Raw genomic sequence first — 20,456 nt, 5'->3', positions numbered from 1 at the left:
TAAAGATTTATTTTTATTTTAGATATATGAGTGTTTTGCTTGCATGCATCTGTGTACTATGTGTATACCAAGTGCCTGCAGAGGGTAGAAGAAGATGTCACATCCTGGACCTTCGGCAACTGGAGTTAACATAGTTATGGGCCATCATGTGGGTGCTGGGAATCAAACCCAGGGTCTCTGCAAGAGCAATAAATATGCTCTTGACTGCTGAACCACCTCTCAAGCCCCACCTCTAGTTTCTTAAATGCAATCTGAGATGAATTTGGATGTCTAAAGCAGTCCAACTAGTTGGCTCAGCCAATAAAGGCGCTTGCCACCAAGTCTTTTTATTCAGTCTGGGACCTTAGCCCATGGAATGATGCCACCCACATTTAGCGTGGGTCTTTCTACCTCAGATAACCCAATCCAGAAGCTCCCTCACAGGCAGGCCTCATAAGCGTGTGTCTTAAGTGATTCTAAGTCCTGTCAAGTTGACAGTCAGTACCAACCGTCACAGTACTAGTGGCCCTTCTCTCCAACATCTCCTTTCTTCTCTATAACTCTCCTAAAATTTTCTTTTCTTAAAGAGGCTGGCGAAACTGCTCAGTAGTTAAGAGCTCTGCCTGTTCTTCCAGAGGACCTGGATGGGTCTGTAACTCCAGTCCCATGGGATCTGACACCTTCTTCTTGTCTCCATGGGTACTGCATGCACATTCATGTGGAACACAGACACTCATGCAAGGCAAAACTCACCCCATTCACATAAAAAAAAATCAAGATTAAACATTTTAAAAACTCATTTAGACTTCTTTTGTTTGTATCTCTCTCTCTCTCCTGGAGTTGGAGTTGTAGGTGGTTGTAAACTGACCAAGGTGGGTGCTAGAAATCAAATGTGGGTCCTCTGGAAGAGCAGGCAGTATTCTTCTGTGTAGCTGTGGCTAGACTGGAACTTGCTATGTAAATCAGATTGCCCTCAAACTCACAGAAATCCACCTGCCCCTGGCTCCTGAGTGTTGGGTTTAATAAAGCATGTGCTACCACACAGGGCTTCTCATAATGTTCTTAAACCTTAGGTCTGAAGCCCGGCGTGGTGGCGCACGCCTTTAATCCCAGCACTCGGGAGGCAGAGGCAGGCGGATTTCTGAGTTCGAGGCCAGCCTGGTCTACAAAGTGAGTTCCAGGACAGCCAGGGCTACACAGAGAAACCCTGTCTTAAAAAAAAAAAAACAAAAAAAAAAACCTTAGGTCTGGTTATAGGCACTGAGTAGCCCCCATGCTTTTGCTCAGGAGCTACCCACAATCTTAATGTATCCTGCAATCTGTTAGACGTCTTGCACAAAACGTTTGTAGGCACAGCAATCATCCGGTGGCTTTCATTTTAGCTGTCCAGTGCTCCTTGCCTTTTGGCTAAGGTCAAGTGCAGGGAACTCCTATCTCTAGTCCACCCAACCTCCCCATCCTCCTTGTGATTTCTCTCACTAGGCTTTTCATTCAACAGACTCTGTTCTTTTGTTTCTCAAGGCCCCGCAAGCTCCCACTTTCCCCTTCAGCCCAGTGGTGATGCTATCTATGATCCTTCAGTAACCTCAAGGTTATCGTGTGGTCTTTACAGGCCATGCACATTTGCCAAAGAGAAATTTACTGACACTAAGCCTAGTTCGTGGGAGTGTTTGGTTTTTTAATTACTGACTTGGAGAGCTTGCCTGCTGATGTAGGAGTCGGCCTCAGCCCCCTCTTGCCTCTGCCTTCTGACTGCTAGGTTGAGCTACTGTGCCAGCTAAGAAGCTAGCTGTTGAATGCAGGTACTTAGTTTATGGTTTTGGCTTTAGTGTCATCTCCCTCCCTCCCCCCACCCTCCCCCCCTACTGAGATTGAGCCCAGGGTCTCACATATGCTATGCAAGTGTATATCCTCCGCTCCCCTCCTCCGTTTTTGAGACCAAGTCATATACAGCCCATATGACCAAGGAAGACCTGAGTTTATCCTGCTTCCACCTTGAATGCTGGGCTTATAGGCATACACCACCATGCTCATTTTATGACACCATGAGGCTCAAGGCCAGGGCCTTGTGCACAGTAGACAAATACTCACCAGCTAAGCTACATACATGGCCAGGCCCATCAGGAGTTAAACATCTTTGAAGAGATTCACTAATTTGCTGTGTATGTGTGTGATATGTGCATGTGAGAGCAGGTGCCTACAGGCTAGAGGACTCCCCTGCTGCTGGGGTTACAAGCAGTTGTGAGCTGTCTAACATGGTGTTTGGAGCCAAATCTGGGCCTCTGTAGAGCGGCATGTGCTCTTACCCACTGAGTGACCTCTCCAGCCTGAGTCTTTTCATTAAAAGTATTTATTTTGTATTATCATGCTTGTGTTTGAATGTGAGTATGGGTGCATGTGTGTGCCACAGTTCAAGTGTGGGTTTCCTGTTAGCCACTTTGTATGCCAGATTAGGAGGCCCTCAGGTTTGCTGGGATGTCCTGGCTCCACTGAGATTATAACTCTGAACTGTTTCTCCGGGGGTAGTTTTAAAATTCCTTCTCAGGTCCCAACGGCAAACTGAGGCAGGAACCAAGGAGTTTACTGCTGTCCTTACAGATCCTAAGTGAGGGGCACTTAAAAGGGGTGGAACCTGGAAAGCCTTTATCTCACAGCCCCATGTTAATGCTGCTTACTTAGCTACAATAGGTGGTAAGGAGCCAGAGACATCAGGTGAGACCCTCTCTGTCTCCCCCCCCCCCCCACCCCGTGTGTGTATGTGTGTGTGTGTTCAGGGCAGTCAAGCTGTCAATACACCCAGTTGGAATGATCTTGGACAGCAAAGGGGCACAGTTGATTGCCCCAGGATGGTGGCAATCCTGTTCAGTCCTGTTCATACTTAGCTAGCTCCCTTCAGTGTGGTGTTCCTCACATGTGAACAAAACTGAGTGAGTGAGGGGGGATGGTAGTGTGTGCATTGAGTCCCTGCAGAGGTAGGTGAATCTGAGTTCAAGGCCAGTGTGGTCTGTAGAGTGAGTTCCAGAACAACTAGAGCTACACAGAGAAACCCTGTCTCAAAAAAAAAAAAAAAAAAAACCAAGGCAAGAGCTAGGGCACTGGGACTTGCAGGCACACACCATACACCCAGTTGGACTGGCTCAGTAGAAACTGTAGCACACAGTAGAAACATTTTTTTTTAACCATGCTGTAAAGAATACAACAACACTGATATTTTATTAAGAAATGTCTTTATTTTAAATGATAGTACAAAATTGTATATATAATATAGATCTGTATAGGTATATATACACAAATGCATATCCACACACATGTACATATAAGCTTGCTCATCAGAATTGAACTATTTTATCCTAAAAAAGAAACTTTTGTTTTCCTGAAAGTTTATTGTACATAAAGCTGCCAGACAACTTGAAAAACAAGAGGATACTGTGAAAAGAATCCTGGGCTACCCACCGCTACATGGCCTCGGCAGAAGGACGCATTGAGCAAGGCCAAGGAGCACAGTTGCTACTGTAACAGTTGACATAGCAAGATGTCAGAAACTAAGTGGAAATATAGAGTATAACCTACTTAATTCTCAGAAACAAATCACATCAGAACAAAATATGTGGTTGGGAAGGAGAGAAGAGAGAAAGGAAAGGTGAGTCCCACAGCCTAGAGATGACCAACTAATTATGTTCCAGTGCCTGGCAAAACCTTCCAAAGACAAGAGCCATGGGATGGCAGAAACAGTAGGGGATTGGGAACAGGGAAGACAGAGAGGATCACAATTTCCTGCTATTAACAAGCCTAATTACTTGTGTAGAGCTTAGGAATTATCTTCTTCCCCCTAACCCTAGAGAGGTTAAAACCTTTGAAAGGGCAGCACCAGAGGCTCAAAGCTATTTAATTCTAATTCACATCCTTCTTGCTTTTGGTCTCCTGGTAAGGATAGTCACAAGAAATGGAGCACAAACTCCAAAAAGGGTAGAGGCACTGCGGTAAATGGAGCTAGAGCCGATCTGGCATGGTGGCTCAGTCTGTAATCTTAGTACACGGAAGATGAAGGCATAAGGATTGCTCTGAGTCCTGGGTTAGTCTGGGCTAGAGTGAGACCCCAATTCAAAGAAAAACAAAACACAAAATGGAGGTAAGAGCTTAAAGTGCATGCTGGCAGCCTTGGTGTAAATTCATCTGCTCAAGTAGAGAACTGCAAGCTAGTCTCTGAAACATCAGGACAGAAAGTGACCAGAGTTCACCACGTGCCTCAGCTCTTACAGCACTGGAAGTGGCTGATGTTAGGGGATGTCCACCTCGGCATTCTTAGAATGAGTTCTCTCTCAACATGAGATTCTGAGCTGGGAATGCAGAGCCTAGGACATCTGTCCATCCACAGCCCCTCACCTAGGCTTTCCTGTCTGGAAGCTAAAGGGCTTTTCATTTCCTACTGAGCCAGGGTCTCACTGTACAGCCCTAGCTGCCTGGAACTCAGAGATCCACCTGTCTCTGCCTCCTGAGTGCAATATTAAAGGTGTGTGCCCCACGCCTGGCTCTGAGGGGTTTTCTTCAACAGGTATAAAGGCAGCCAGCCATGGATGGTGACTCACTTTGGTCCCTATCACTGTGCACTGACAAGGAGCCTTTGCATTTATATTCTTGCTTCCCCATGAACATGGACCATCTCCTTGGGCCTCAACTTCCTTAATGCTCCCTTTACAGCCTTCCCCCACCCCCAGCAACGCATGTACACCCCTCTCACACTTGGATTAAGGGAATTCAAAGAAACCCTATATAACTTAATAAAGCTTCCAGGTTATCCCAGATAATTTAGAGCTGAACCTTAAAGAGAAAACGGAGGAAGAGCCATTATGTATTTACATAGAAATACACTAATGTGCACGCAGCAAAGGGATATAAAAACTGTCTGTTGCCAGGTGCCTTTAATTCCAGCACTTGGGAGGTGGAGGCAGAAGCAGGGGGGTCTCTAAAACATTTGAGCCAGCCTGGTCTACACAGCAAGTTCCAGGCAGCCAGAGCTACATAATAAGACTGTTTGGAAACAAAACAGAAAAGCAAATATACATCTGACAGAAAGGTGTCTTTTAAGGCACAGAGTTCAGAGCAAAACCCATAAAGCTGCTTTCTCCTATATCAGCCATGTGGTCTCTGCTCTGACATTGCAATAATGAGGCCCCCCAGAGGCGGGAACATGGAGGGAAGGCACAATTTCCCGAAGCCAGGAAGAACAGATATTGCAATCTCAATCTCTCTCTCGCTCGCGCGCTCTCTCTCTCTCTCTCTCTCTCTCTCTCTCTCTCTCTCTCTCTCGTTTTATTTTCTGAGACAGGGTTTCTCAGTGTAGCCTTGGCTGTCCTGGAACTCATTCTGTAGACCAGGCTGGCCTCAAACTCAAAAATCCACCTGCAAATCAAAGGCGTGCGTTAACACTGCCCAGCTACAGTTTTTTCTCTTACAACCAAGATGCAAATGTAGCGTCTATGATTCCCTGTATTAATTTACAGCCCTGACTTAACACTGTATTCCTGAAAGCAGCTTTACTGTAGAGGCCTAAGCCTGGCCTTCTCTCTGCTGGAGGCCCAGCTCTGAACACTTCCTCTGTTACGTGATTCCCACTATCCCAGCTCCACTAATCCGCTAACATGTCTTAACTCAGAAGATCTAAGAGTCATCTTCTCCACCAACCCAAGACAGATGAGGCGGTTCACTCCTACAGTCCTAGCCCTCAAGAGGCAGGGGTGGAAGGATTGCCCTGAGTCTGAGGCAAGTCTGGGCTACAGAGTAGAGCCCAGTTTTTAAAAGAGCTACAAACAAAAAAAGCTGATTTGGAAGGTTATGTGAAGTCATAAAATGATATTAATGTATTCAATATTTAATTTCTACTTATTTGGGCATTTGTGTGCCTGTCTATATGTGAGTGTGGTGTACATGCATGTGTGTCCAGGTTCAGGGTAGAAGAGAACATCGGGTCCTCCATTACTTTCTGCCTGTTCACTTGAGACAGGGTCTCTCCCTGAACCTGAAATTCACCTTTGTGGCAAGGCTGGCAGCCAGCAAGCCCCAGTGATCCTCCTGCCTCATCCTTCTAGAGGACTAGGGATACAGGTGCACCTGAGACCATGCATGGTTTGTTAGAGAGGGTGCTAAGATCTGAATTTGGACCTTCAAATTTGTATATAGCAACAAGACAGCTGAACATTGTGCCTCATGCTGTGTACTGGCTAGTTTTGTGTCAACTTGACACAGCTGGAGTTATCACAGAGAAAGGAGCTTCAGTTGAGGAAATGCCTCCATGAGCTCCAACTGTAAGGCATTTTCTCAATTAGTGATCAAGGGGGAAAGGACCCTTGTGGGTGGTGCCATCTCTGGGCTGGCAGTCTTGGGTTCTATAAGAGAACAGGCTGAGCAAGCTATGGGAAGCAAGCCAGTAAAGAACATCCCTCCATGGCCTCTGCATCAGCTCCTGCTTTCTGACCTGCTCGAGTTCCAGTCCTGACTTCCTTTGGTGATGAACAACAATATGGAAGTGTAAGCCGAATAAATCCTTTCCTCCCCAACTTGCTTCTTGGTCATGATGTTTGTGCAGGAATAGAAACCCTGACTAAGACATGCTGTAATCCCCACTCGGAGGGTCACTGGACCCTCTTTTTGCCTATCCACCGAGCCATTTCTCCAGCCACATCTTTTGTTTCTGAGATACCGCCTTTGTGTAGCCTGGGATGGCCTCTAACTCTGAATCCCCAGTGCTGGGGTTTCTCACGTTGCCCTGTGCTTGACTATTCAATACTTAAGCTCTAACTAAGGGAAATCACCCCGTCCCACACCCTCTCCCACTCACTGCAGTCTAATCGAAAGGAAAGCCTACTTCCTTTTTGAGATGATAGGCGTCTATTAAAGTAAATAAAAGAGAACCTCTTTCCTGTCAGACACTGTCCGTCTCTCCTTTACTAACTCAGGACCTCATGTTCAAAAGTGACTTGGAACAACGAAACTTGGTCCTCTTTAAAGGTGGAAAGGAGCCCTGCTCAGAAGGGAGGACTAGACGGACAGATCCCATCCCCACAGATACTACTGAAGATAACGAGGTGGTTAGGGACAGTTATCCTCTGCAGTTAGCATCTATTCCTTTAAAAGGAAGGAAATTAAAGTCAACATGAAACCTGCTCCTTCTAGTTACCAAGGCTCTGAAATGCCACTCACAATAGCTTACTGCTAGCACCCCATTCCCTGGGTGTCCCAGAAGAGTGCTGCAAACAGAAGAATCCACAGCAGACAGATCCTCAACCTCACACGCCTCCTCCCTATGCTCCCACAACACTAGATCATCCCTGATGCTCAGAGCCCTGGAGCAGACCTTGCCACAGTGCTAGCAGTCAAGGTTAATTTCAAAATGGTTATTTTTGCCTATAAACCTCTAATATTCAATTTTGTTAAATGTGACTTGGAGAATTATGTTTTCAGTCTATTTTGAGCCAAAAATGATTCTATACCTCTGAAACACTGCAACAAATTATCCCACTAATCAAGGTAAACAGAACCATGTTAACTGCCAGGTTAAAAATGCATGTTTTCTTCATGATCACTAATCCGGAAACCGTGTTCTCAACAGTTATTCAAAAGTGTACTTGGCACCTGTCCCTCTGGTTTCTTCTAATTGGCAATAAAGCAAGCAAGTCTACGTTGCCCATTACCTACCCCCAATCCCTCTCTGAGTGCTTATTCCTCTCCCACTTTGGTGTAAGCAGGGCTCAAACTTGAAAAATCGCCAAGGATGACCCTCACCTTCTGACCTCTTGCCTCCCTTGCCCAGTTCTGGGACTGTAGACGTGTACTATCACATCCTGTCTAGAAGATGTTTAAATATTGTTTTTTGCAGTCCTGGGGATTGAACCCAGGACCTCATAAAAAGACATACAAGGGACTACAGTACAAGACATCCTGGACTATAGTCTCTGTGGTCCATGTTGTCCTAGAGTAGATTTCACTGTATTGCCTAGAAGTCTCATCTGAGACCCCCAGTGACCCTCTGAGTGGGGATTACAGGCACGAGGCTGGCCTTGAGCTCATGTCAATGCTCCTCCCATAGCTCTTGACTGCTAACAGGCATGAGTACCGTGTCCAGCTATACAAACACAAACATACACTTCATGCTAGAGAGACCTGCCCCAACCCTTCCTCAAAAGCCTAGCACTGAAAATGTTTCAAGGGTCTGAGCAAGGGGGATGTGGAGTAAGGGAGAGGGGAGGTCAGCAATGGGCCTGGGGTGGCTCCTTGCTGTGGCAGTGATACCTGCTCCCTTTGTCACCTGAGCACTACAGGGCACAGACTCCATGGCCACACTAACAGAAGCAGCAATGCACTCACACTAAATCAAACAGGGACAAACCTCCCCAGCCTGGTCAGTCTGCCACACTGCTTTGTTTTTGACAGAATGCTCAGTGCTACAGAAAGCACCAGTGTCCCACATGACACAGAAAATTTGGCCAAATTTTATACAATTTAAAGAGTTTTAGGCTTGATTTTATATAAATAGATGTTTGGATGAAAGATGTTGTTACAATGACAATAAATATAAAGTCCAGCCAATATATAGTTTCCATCTCAGGACCAGAAACTCGGAGCCCAGAAGCCTCTCTGGAAGCACAGCCTGGAGGGCGCTGCTCTGCACATCCTACCCATCAGCAGCACAGCCTCTCTCCTGAGTGTAAGTCTGGTGTCCATGGTTTTCTTCCCTGCACTTGTGCCCTCCTCTCGCTGTGTACATACAGTGCCAAAGGACGGACCCAGGGCTTCCTTGCACGCTAAGCACCACGTTCTACCACTGAGCTATGCCTCAGGGATTCCTTGTCAGGGTCTAAGTAACCCTGCTAGGCTGGACTGACCCTGTGGACCAGGTAGTTAGAATCCCAAGGACCTGCTTGTCTCTGCTCCCCAAGTGCAGGGATGAGAGCCCGTCACTGCTCCATCTGGTCATTTCTGGGTTTTTGCTGTTCTTCTGAGAAAGATCTCACTGAAGCCAAAGCTGACCTTTAACTTACAGTGGTCTTCTGTCTCACCTCCCAAGTGCTGGGACTACAGGATGTGCCACTATGCCTATTTTTTTTATACTGTATCTAAGCAATGGACACAATTTATCAGGTAATCCTAAGTCAGCCCTTCTTTGTTAATTTTTCTCTATTTTTGAGGCAGTGTCTCTGTGTAGCCCTGGCTATACCAGAACTCTCTTTGTAGACTAGGCTGGCCTCAAACTTAGAGATCCTCCTGCCTCTAACTCCTGAGTGCTACAATTAGAGGTGCACACCATGACACTTGATTTTTCTCTTGCACTAAGATCCCACACTATAGCCTAGGCTGACCTGTAACTCACAATGGAGTTCAAGCTGGCTTTAAACTCATAATCTTTCTGTTTCAGGTTCCCAAAGTGTGAACCACTGCATTCAACTAGTTTAATTTTTTTGTTATTAATTTAAAACTCTTTCATTGATATGTATATATAAATGTATGTGTGTCGATATACACACATGCCAGAAAAGGGCATGGTCCCTGGGAGCTGGATGGACATGTAATTGTGAGCAGCTTGATTCAGGTGCTAGGAGTAGAACCTGGGTTCTCTGGAAGAGCAAGCACCACTTCTCCACCCCAGCTGTGCTCTGCTGTATGTAAAGACAGGGTCCCACTGTGTAGCCTTGGCTGGCCTGGAACTTCGTATGTAGACCACATGGCCTTGAACTCAAGAGATCTGCCTGTGTCTACTTCCCAAGTGCTAAAACTCAAGGCATGTGTCACCACATCTGGCCCTCTTTTATTGAAGGACTCTTTAGCTCAGGCTGACCTCAAATAGCTTCCTGTCGCAGCTTCCTGAGTGCTGACATCACAGGTGTGTACTACCACGCCTGGCTTAGGGACTTCTTGTCAGTAGGTTAACTAGGGAGAGCTTGTGTGCCTGCTCTTTACAACTGTATGCTATCCTTTACTCTTCCTCAAGAGGAGGCTTCCTACAACCGCATCACTCTCATAAATCTAAGGCAAATTTTCAGGTCACTTGAAAAATTTCAGGTATAACTATTAAAGGCTCTTGGTGTATATGTATTACAAGTACTATCTTAAAATCTTTCGATATAAAGCTAACTATTAAAAAAAAATTCAACCTACAATGCCCAGTACTCTGTTTAAAGCAACGATATGAGCTGAGAGATTTGGTCCTGGTCCTTTGGTCCCTCAGATGCCCCTAAAGTGGCTCTGAGTTTTCCAGCTGCACACACAGCCTTCCTAGGCTCAGGCCTTGAGCCCGGCTACTGTTACCTTCTTAAGGACATTCTAATTCGTACGCAGTACCTGCAGTCTGTACTTTCTTCTTACAAAGAATATGATGAGGGAGCACAAGTTGTGGTCCTTGGTGTTAGGATGAAATAGTTTCTATGGAAACGTTAGTGTGAGGCTCCGTGGTCCTTCCTGACTTCATGACTTGTGTTGCTCTTTCTACCTCGTCCCCTTCTGTCACCACTACAGCATCCACTTCAGCTACTTCCTCAACTACGGTGACATCAACTCCGTTGGTCTGCTGCTGAGCCATAGCCTCCAGCCTGAGCCGATACTGCTCGGCCTCCTGCTCTTTCTTGAGGAGCTGGTGTCTGTACTCCTGGGCTCTTCGGTTGGCCTCCTGGAGCTGTTGCTGCAGTAGCTCTCTTTCATTGCCTTCCTGTAAAGTCAGCGGCACCACAGTAAGAATCCCGAGTATGAATTTCCCAGATGAAGACAGAAAAATGAAGAGGGTGTCAGCCCTAACCACCATGGTGTCCATGCCCTCCCCCTCCTCTGCTCACCATGGTGTCCATCCCCTCCTCCTCCTCTGCTCACCATGGTGTCCATGCCCTCCCCCTCCTCTGCTCACCATGGTGTCCATGCCCTCCCCCTCCTCTGCTCACCATGGTGTCCACGCCCTCCTCCTCCTCTGCTCACCATGGTGTCCATGCCCTCCCCCTCCTCTGCTCACCATGGTGTCCATGCCCTCCTCCTCCTCTGCTCACCATGGTGTCCATCCCCTCCTCCTCCTCTGCTCACCATGGTGTCCATGCCCTCCTCCTCCTCTGCTCACCATGGTGTCCACGCCCTCCCCCTCCTCTGCGCACTGGTAAGCATTCATTACCTTCATTTCCTCAACACTGTCTGTCATCTCTGCCATCCTTGGTCTCTTCACCAATGGCAATTTCTCTTCTTCCTCTTCTTCCTCTTCAATGATCGTCTCCTCTGCAACCTGACCAGCAGGCACAGTTAGAACTACAAGCCAAAGCACATCAATGGGAGAAAATGAGCACACAATATACAAAGGAGGCTTGTTTGATTTTAAGTAGAGAAAAGTGAATTTAATATTATACATTGGGTATGGATTCTTTTATGGGCAGGCAAGTATTCTACCACCAAGCTACACCCTACTTCCCCCGACATGTTTTCTATGATCTCTCCCTAATACACTGTCTGTGATATCTCTTTAATGTATGGAGTGTCCCAGTGCTCAGGGGCAGACGCAGGCACGTCTCTCAACTTAAGCTCAGTCTAGTCTACAGCAGGGCTACCAAGCAAGACCCAAAACAAAGGAGCACAAGCTTGAAGTCAACAGGTGAGATGCAGGGCCACAGAGAAATCAGAAAGGTGGCCTCGGCAGGAGGGAATCTGAAGGCATAGCATGAGCCACCGTACCTGCTTACATAGACAGTCTGACAGTAGTAGCATAGAAAACTCTGAATTGCAGATATCTGACTACAAAAGGATTCAAAGATCACAAAGGAAACAGGTGCTGGGGCTTAACTTAGATTACACGGAGCACAGGAGTGACCTCTAGACCTACATCATCTTCCCTGTACAAATACATAGCACAGCCAGTAGGTACCATCCTTTAGTCATCAGCTGGAACTGTCATTACAGAACATGACAGTGCCTACAGTAGGTCACAGAAGCCCGTATCCTTACAGAATCCATTTTCTCGGCTGGGAGTCGGAGATCAAGGTGTGGGAGGGCTTGGTTCCTTCTGAAGCTCCTCTCCTGACGTGTGGGGGTGCTCTCTTGCAGGGTACACAGAACTCTACAAACTGAGTGCATCTGCAGCCTGTCTTGTGAGACGCTCTTTTACTCTGCAACCCTGGTTGGCCCTGAACTCACTATGTAGATCAGGCTAGCTTGGAGCTTGCAGCCATACTTCTCCCTCTGCCTCCCTGGTTCTGAGTACCTGACTGCCCAGTGTCTACTGTGTCTTCTGATCTGGTTTTTGAGATGTATGTCTGTGTAGCCCCAGGTGGCCCACCCTTCTCTGTGCTGATCCCATAGGCATGCACACACATGGCTCCTAGGGAAGCTAACGTAGTCTGGGAGCCTGCTGATTGCTCCTTCTCAGAGCTCCTCTGTTCTCTTCTCTCTGGGCTTTCCCCCACTCCTGCAATTGGTCTTAATGCCTCATTTCAGGGAAATATGGTAGATCTAAAATCTCTCTAAGCAACTGTCTACCGGGTATAACTCACCTTGCTGTCCATCTTGCATAGTTACAATAAATGGCTGGCCAATGCCTCCAGCAGGGAGTGATGTTTGGATGTTACCCAGAGGGACTCCGTCAGTCACTATGGTGATGACCCTCTGGCCTCCACTCCCCACCACTTGCTGGATCGAGGAGTCAAGAGAATTTCCTTCTTCCATTTCTTCTAAATGAGCTAGAGAATTCAAAAACGTCAAAATTAAAAAAAAAAAAAAAGCCCGGCATGGTGGTGCACACCTTTAATCCCAGCATTTGGGAAGCAGAAGCAGGCAGATTTCTGAGTTCGAGGCCAGCCTGGTCTACAGGACAACCAGGACAACCAGGGCTATACAGAGAAACCCTGTTTCAGAAAAACAAAAAACAAAAACAAACAAACAAAAAATTGGTTGAGTTTTTAAGGTAGAGCCTAACTGTGTCCAGGCCGCCTTACTCCCCTCCCCACCCCCTACCCCCACCCCCGTAAGTGCTAGGATTATAGAACTGAGAACTTATAAGTAAGTCAGGGGAAAGAGCACAGGGAAGTCATAGAACAGTATTTTCTAAACATGTCCTAAGATGTTACTAGTGCTCAATAAAGATAGGTTCTAGGGCTCCCAATGTGGTAGCATAACCTGTAATCCTAACACCCAGAGGCTGAGGTAGGAGAATCAGCATGAATTCTAGGCTAGCCTGGGCTATGTAGTGAGATTCTGTTCCAAGAAACAAACTCTCAAATAAAAAAGAGAGAGAGAGAGAGAGATCCTATGCATAAATCGATTTTGAAATGTTAGTTCAAATACACTTGAACTTGCTAGGTATAACTACAATCCTCTTATTTAGAAGGCAAAGGCAGGGGATCTCAAATTCCACGTTACATATCAGGTGTGAGGTCAGCCTAGGCTACACAAGACCTTGTCTCAGAGACAATTAAGCTATATATATACTTTTTAGGAGCAGTGGAGACAGGGTCCCACGTAGTCCAGGCTGGCCTCAAAGTCACTATGGAGCTAAGGACGATCCTCCTGCCACCTCCATCTCCCAAGTGCTGGAATTACAGGTCCTGGTGAAGAAGCTCAAGACCTTGTGAAAGCTAGGTACACACTCATGTGAGCTATGTCCTAGCCTGTGTCTGTATCAGATTTTTTGTTTGGGGGCCAGCATCATCAGCTTTAACAGGGTAATGAGCATGGGATTGTCCTATAGCATGATAGGCCGTACTTCCCCAAGAACTTAGAATCCTTTTTTAGGTAATACCTTCAAAGTCTAAATAAATCTATAAAACTTGAAAAAAACCCTAGTGTAGATAATTTAAGAATGTGGGACATTTAATAGTGAACTAATAAAACATAGCAAATAATCAAAGGGTTAAAGTTTAACAGAGAGGCTACATGGAAGGTGGCTTTGCCCCCCTGAGACACAATCATAGACCAGAGTGTTCACTGAGTCCCAGGTACATTCCTGAGAGTTTTATAGATGTGAGTGCACAGTGGACATTGGTTGGTCAACAACCCATACATAGGCCATGCATTGCTAGGGCAAGCAATGCCTGCCTCTCCTGACCGCTTCTGTAACAGGAGTCACAGTCGGAAAGTCACAGAGAACTTTGAGTAAGTGGTACTGGTCCATCCATAGGAGACACAGCAAGGAAACTCAATGAAAACAAGCAACTTGCACCTCACGTGTGTGGTGGTGTGCAGCTAGAGTTGTACGTGAGAGGTAAAGGCAAGGGAATCAGGAGCTGAGAGCTATGAGACCCTAATTCAGAAACACCAAAACAATCAAATGATCCCATTGCTGAATGTTATGGTGGAAATCTAAAACCATCTCCACACCAGATGAGGACACTAACAACCTGGAGAACATAAGTGATTTACCCCAAACCAGGGGGCAAACCAAAATAGTAAGGCTAAGCTTACCACAGTATTTCTCTCTCTCTCCCTCTCTTTTTTTTTTGTTTTTTGTTTTTTTTTCCGAGACAGGGTTTCTCTGTGTAGCCCTGGCTGTCCTCGAACTCAGAGATCCGCCTGCCTCTGCCTCCCGAGTGCTGGAACTTCTTTCCCTTTGTTTCTTCTTTGACCACAGCTACTACCAACCTGCAAACAACCTCCCTAATAAGCAACACCCACCAACCCACCTCGCAGAGCCCTAGCGAGGCATTAACCATGGTCAGCTGCTTTGCGCAGCCCTAAGCAGCCCCACCCCACACCTAGGATTAAGTGAAAGCACACTCTTGTAGTATCCCCTCAACCCCCATGTTTTTAAAGAAACCAAAATTCCAGAATTCTTAAAACTGTCACAGCAACCTTTAGAATTAGTACTGGTAAGAAAGATGGCTGGCGGGGCTGGAGAGACTGCTCAGTGATTAAGAGCCCTGGCTGCTCTTAGAAAGGACTTGGGTTCAGTTCTCACTATCCACATGGTGGCTGCTCATAACCACTGTTCACTCCAGTTCCAAAGGATCTGCACCCTCTTCTGGCCTCCTTGGCACACACATAGGTCGTAGGCACACTGACAAACACTCATGTGTATGAAACTTTAGAAAAATGACTGGTGGTGAGGGAAAATTCTCATCTCCCAAATGTCAATGCAAGAATGACATCAGTATAAGGCAAGTTTTGGTTTCTTTAAAAACCCAGTTATGTTCTGTGGATGCGCTTGTTTTAACCCCAGTTTTACGTTCTGTGGATGTGTGTTTGTTTTAATCCCAGGAGTTGGGTAAGAGGCTGCTTCACAGGTGATTATGATTTGTCTCGTGCACTAGCAGTGGTGTAATTTTTGCCAGCTGCAGATAGTTTAACTCTGGGGACTGGATAATGAGAGAACTCTGAGAGGGTCTATGGCAGCGGCTGCTTCCAGTTCCCATGGCTGTGGTTTGATGACAAGGAGCTGGAGATATCCTTACAATGAAGACTGGACTTGACTCCAAGGATCCCAATGATTCCTAACCATCAGGAAGTAGTCAGAAGAGATCTATGTCCCCTTTCCCCTCTAACTTCTTTCTCTCCTACCTAGTGTTGGGAATTGGAAGGGATTAGGATGGAATAAGGGTTGGAAGGGACGCAGTTGTATAAAAACACAGTAATATATTAAAAAAAAAAAGCCAATATATCACAACAGTTGGCTATCATTAATGAAAAAGCAGGCAACCAGACCCTTCCAGGGTTTATAGGACGCACCTCCTCCAATTACCTGCCCCTAGCTATATGAGTTCCTAAGATTTTTAATTCACAAACTATGTAACTTCTTCACTGGCTATGTAACTTGATACTTAATTTTCTTTTCTTTTTTTACTTTATGACTGTGTAGTGCACCCAGAGGCCATAATGATGTGTGGGAGTTGGTCCTCTATCTGCCATGTGAGTTCCTAGGTTGCTGGGCCTGGTGGGAGCACTGCTGAGCCATATCGCTGGCCCCTAAAAGCTTACTGTTGTAGTTATCAGAAGGGCATTCTGCAACACATATGCCCAACTCCACTGGAAATGCCAGAACTATGTTCCCAGCCAAACTTAAGCACACATGGTGTAACCATGAGAAGGTGGGAGGAACCAGATTGTGGATCTCAATATTTTACTTTTTCTTCTTTTTTTCCTTTTTTTCTTCCTTCCTCTCTCTTTTTCTCTCTTCCTTTCCTTTTCTTCGTTCTTTCCCTTTCTTTTCTTTTCTTTCTTTCTTTCTTTCTTTCTTTCTTTTTTTTTTTTTTTTTTTTTTGGATATGGGTTTCTCTGTGTAGCCAGAGCTGTTCTGGAACACTTTCTGTAGATCAGGCTGTCCTTAAACTCATCGAGATCTTTTTTTTTTTTTTTTTTTTTTTTGGTTTTTTCGAGACAGGGTTTCTCTGGAACCCTGTCCTGGAACCTTTGTCCAGGCTGTCCTGGAACTCACTTTGTAGACCAGGCTGGCCTCGAACTCAGAAATCCGCCTGCCTCTGCCTCCCGAGTGCTGGGATTAAAGGCGTGCGCCACCACGCCCGGCTACTCATCGAGATCTGACTGCCTCTGCCTCCCAATTACTGGGATTAAAATATGTGCCACCGTGCTTGGCACAGTTCTTTGATATTTTATATATAATTTAAAAGTGCTGGAGAATAAAAGACAAAAGAAACCGTAATTCACTCAGCAGATGGGCCACCAAGCTGAGGCTCTGAGAGAGCTGGGGAGGGGGCTGACACCAAGTGAGGGCTGCAAGTGTGGCCAGTCCTGGGGTGATGGGATCTGGCTGTGATGCCGAGGCATGGGGTCACCGAATCCATTAGAAAGGGAAAATGAGGACCAGTGGGAAGGAGATAAATCCTCCCTCGGCCTTCGCCCCATCCTTTCTGTGTTCCCTAATCCAAATGGACTTCAGCCAACTGTGTGGTTAAAATTCTTTTAAGGCTGAGATGGCTCAGCAGTAAAGGTGCTTGCTGCCAAGCTTGATCCCTAGAAGCCACATGGTGGGAGGAGGAAGCCACCTTCTGCGACCTGTCTTCTGACTCCACGTGTGCTTCAGCATGTTCCACTTCCTCCACAAAGTAAATGTTCCATTGACAACAGTAGATTAATTCAATGTGCTTGGCACAGCCGACTACATTTCCCTTACTTATTTGTTTTCTTCCATTGCCAGTGTCTAGCAGAACGTGATGTCACCCACTCCTGAGGCCTCTGTGCAGCCCTCCTTGGCAGCAGGCTTACAGAGCATGGCTCCTCACAAGCTGAGCATATTGAGGGGACAATGCTCCTCCTGGGCTGTGCATCAGCAGATAATGACAGAACAGGACAGCCTTACAGAGCACACATGCTTAACAGCCTCAGGGTTTGAAGCTGGATGAAGGATTGGCAATGTCTATGGTCCCAGCACAACAGAGCTGAGCCAGGCAAATGGCTCAGTACAAGTCTAAGACCAGCTTAAACTACACAATGAAAAGCTGTCTCAAGTAAACAAACATTCCCCAAACTTCACATTTTATTGATTTATTTTTGCTTTTGGAAACAGGGTCTTGTGTAGCATAGACTGCCAACACAGTTGCTATGTAGCCATGCATGGCTTTGAACTCTGATTCTTTGGTTGCCACCTTCCAAGTGTTGGGCTGTAACCATGCACTTTCATAGCTAATACAAGCCTCAAGTTTCCAGTTCCAAACACCCAGCAAGGCACAATGGGTTAATGCTTTGAAAACCACTATTATCTACTTTAACTATAACGTGATGTGCTTTAAAAAAAACTGGCTGGTGAGATGGCTCAGTGGGTAAGAGCACCCGACTGCTCTTCCGAAGGTCCAGAGTTCAAGTCCCAGCAACCACATGGTGGCTCACAACCATCCGCAACGAGATCTGGCGCCCTCTTCTGGAGTGTCTGAAGACAGCTACAGTGTACTTACATATAATAAATAAATCTTAAAAAAAAAAAAAAACTGTTGTGTTTTACTTGTCTATCTGAATGCTGCTCTCACAGCAAACATCTAGGTTAGTGAATTAGCGCTGATAATGAACGGGTCTACCTTTATGAAGTAACTCAACACTTCTGCAGAAGTATACTTTTTATGTTATGAATTTCATTTCCCCCAGTCTTTCATTATAATTTCAGAGATTATGGCAAGCATCAACTTATCTCTCCCTCCAAATCCAGCCTTATTTGCCCCGTCTTGTGACAATGGACTTGGACCTCATAATTGAGACTTCTTGTCAGCTGGCAAGGAATTAAGTCAATATAAAAGTTGCAGCTGCCAGGGCTGGGGAATGTAGCTCTGTTGCCTCCCTAGAACATTTGAAGCCCTGGTTTCTATTCCCAGCCGGGAAGGGCATGAGCCTGTAAACCTAGCATTCAGAACAGAGGCTGGAGGGTCAAAAATTCAAGGTCATCTTTGGCTATACAAGTTACAGGTGAGCCCAAGCTAAATGAGACTATTTTAAAAGGAAAAAGGAACATAAATATGCATACAATTACATGTATAACTATATTTTGGGAGAAGAACAGTTTGTTGAATACATTCCAAGAGGGCAGTGGGCTGGAGTACAGTACCCAGAGTACAGCCTGCAGCCTTTTGGTAACTCTTTTGAGGTAGTATATGCTCACATGGAAGGCAGAGGTCAGCCTCCGATGCTGTTACCTAGGAAGTGGCCAATCTGTCCTCCTGAAATAGGCTCTGGGGTACCCTGATTAGACTAAACTGGCCTCCTTTTATTGTTTTTGGTTTTGGAGACAGGCTTTCTCTGTGTACACTTGGTTGTCCTGGAACTCACTCTATAGACCAGGCTGGTCTACTCAGAGATCTGCTTGCCTCTGCCTCCCAAGTGCTGAGATTAAAGGCATGTGCTGATCTTTTTAGTATGAGGACACCCTGATCTTCCTAACAAGTTCCAGGAGAACCAGGGCTACATAGAGATCCTGTCTGGAAAAAAAAAAAAGGTCAAAAGTGAACTAAAAAAAAATGAAGTGTTAGCTGGAGGTAGGGGGGTGGGGGCGAAGTGGAGGTGGGGGTGGGAGTGGCGCACATCTTTACAGCCTTTGGGAGGTAGAGGCAGAGGAGGATCCCTGCGTTCCAGAACAGCCAGGGATATCCACAGTGAAACCCTGTCTCAACAACAACAAACAAAATGAGAAAACTTATGAGAGTATACAATGAAGCTCACTGTTGCCTTCTGGGGGATGTGACACTGTCACCTCTCCTTGCCCTTCGTCCCTGGCCTCTAGCTCATGAAGTGGTTTCCTGCTTCAGGACTGCCACTCCAGCCTCTCATCATTTAAGAGTTACTTCTGAAGTCCTGAATCAACTGGACACTGGGATAAAGTCCTCAAGCCTGTGATGGTGGCGTACAGGTATAATCCTACCACCTGGGAAGGAGAAGCAGGGACATCACGTGCTCAAGACTCTGAGGTCAGTCTGGGCTGCACAGAAAGCTCCAGGCCTAGACTGACAAACAAACAAACAAAAAATCAAAACAACTAAACAAAACAAAAACAAAAAACCCCAATTGAACCACCTCATAAAACAAGCTGTTAAATTCCCATGCTTGAGCTCAGTAAACAAGACTTAGAAGAAGACTTTTCCAAAGGTAAGCTGCTCGTCAGTCAGTCAGCTCCTAGCTGTACACAGTCTTTTTGTTCCATTGTGTTCTTCTTGATGCTGTGGTTGTGAGCTACCCTTTAATGGCTGAGCTCTCTCTCCAGTCCTGTGGGTTTTTCTTTTTACAAGACTATATTTACTTTTATTTATGTGTATGTGTGTGTGCATGGCTGCCTACATGGGTTTATGTGCATCTTGTACCAGCCAGCAGGGATCTACAGAGATCAAGAGAGAGCACTGGGTCACCTGGAACTAGTTACAGGCAGTTGAGAACCACATGAAGGGTGCTGGGACCAAAACCCAGACCCTCTGCCAGAGCAGTCAGTGCTCTTAAGCACTGAGCAATCTCTTCAGCCTCCTTGTATAGCCCTGACCTCAGAATTCTGTCTGTGTTTATGTACATGCTTTCATTTGCTATTCTGTCTCTCAAAAGTAATGTATTTAAGATCTTTCCTTTGATATACAACTTGCCTGGGAATGTAATTATTCTCCTTTTTCCTTAGGTACTAGGACTGAATCCAGTGTCTTGTACATGGTAGGCAAGTACTCTAAGAGTGAGCTACATTCCCAGCTTAGTTATTTATTTTTACTCATTTGCTTTTACACATTTTCTATTTATTTAATGGAAACAGGCTCTCATTACATAGTTCAGGCTGGCCTGGAACTTCTGGCAGTTTTCTGAATGCTGCGAGTACAGAAATAGAATACCAAATGCTTTACTATTTATTTACTTTGTTTTGTTTTTGTATTTTGTTTAGTTTGCAATAGGGTCTCACTAAGTAGCTCTGGTAGGCCTAAAACTTGTTATGTAGATCAGGCTGGCCTTATCCTCACAGAGCTCTGGAACCTGCTGTGTAGACTAGGCTAGCCTCACACTCACAGAGCTCTGATTACAGTGTGAACCCCCACACCATCACACCCAGCCTAGTCTTTAAT

The 20,456-nt window shown here is 45.9% G+C and overlaps 1 protein-coding gene across 4 annotated transcripts in view; it reads right to left on the bottom strand.

Moving 5' to 3' along the window:
• Window positions 1-3,195: 3,195 nt before the first annotated feature.
• The window catches only part of Gabpb2 (GA binding protein transcription factor subunit beta 2), a 38,583-nt gene continuing 21,322 nt past the window's right edge, over window positions 3,196-20,456 (bottom strand). For all 4 annotated transcript variants that reach the window (XM_021158571.3, XM_021158570.3, XM_029475267.2 and 1 more), the window contains exons 7-9: window positions 12,489-12,674; window positions 11,123-11,253; window positions 3,196-10,675 (exon numbers count right to left, since the gene is read on the bottom strand). In XM_021158571.3, coding sequence (XP_021014230.1) covers window positions 10,376-10,675; window positions 11,123-11,253; window positions 12,489-12,674 — 617 coding nt within the window. In that variant the 3' untranslated portion in view covers window positions 3,196-10,375. The remainder of the gene's footprint in view (window positions 10,676-11,122; window positions 11,254-12,488; window positions 12,675-20,456) is intronic.

The sequence above is a fragment of the Mus caroli genome, unplaced genomic scaffold (genome assembly GCF_978045245.1).
Source record: "Mus caroli unplaced genomic scaffold, Mus_caroli_1 scaffold_3, whole genome shotgun sequence".
In the NCBI taxonomy this organism is placed as follows: domain Eukaryota; kingdom Metazoa; phylum Chordata; class Mammalia; order Rodentia; family Muridae; genus Mus; species Mus caroli.
Note: the sequence above shows the minus strand (reverse complement) of the source record. Positions and strands in the feature narration are given on the sequence as shown.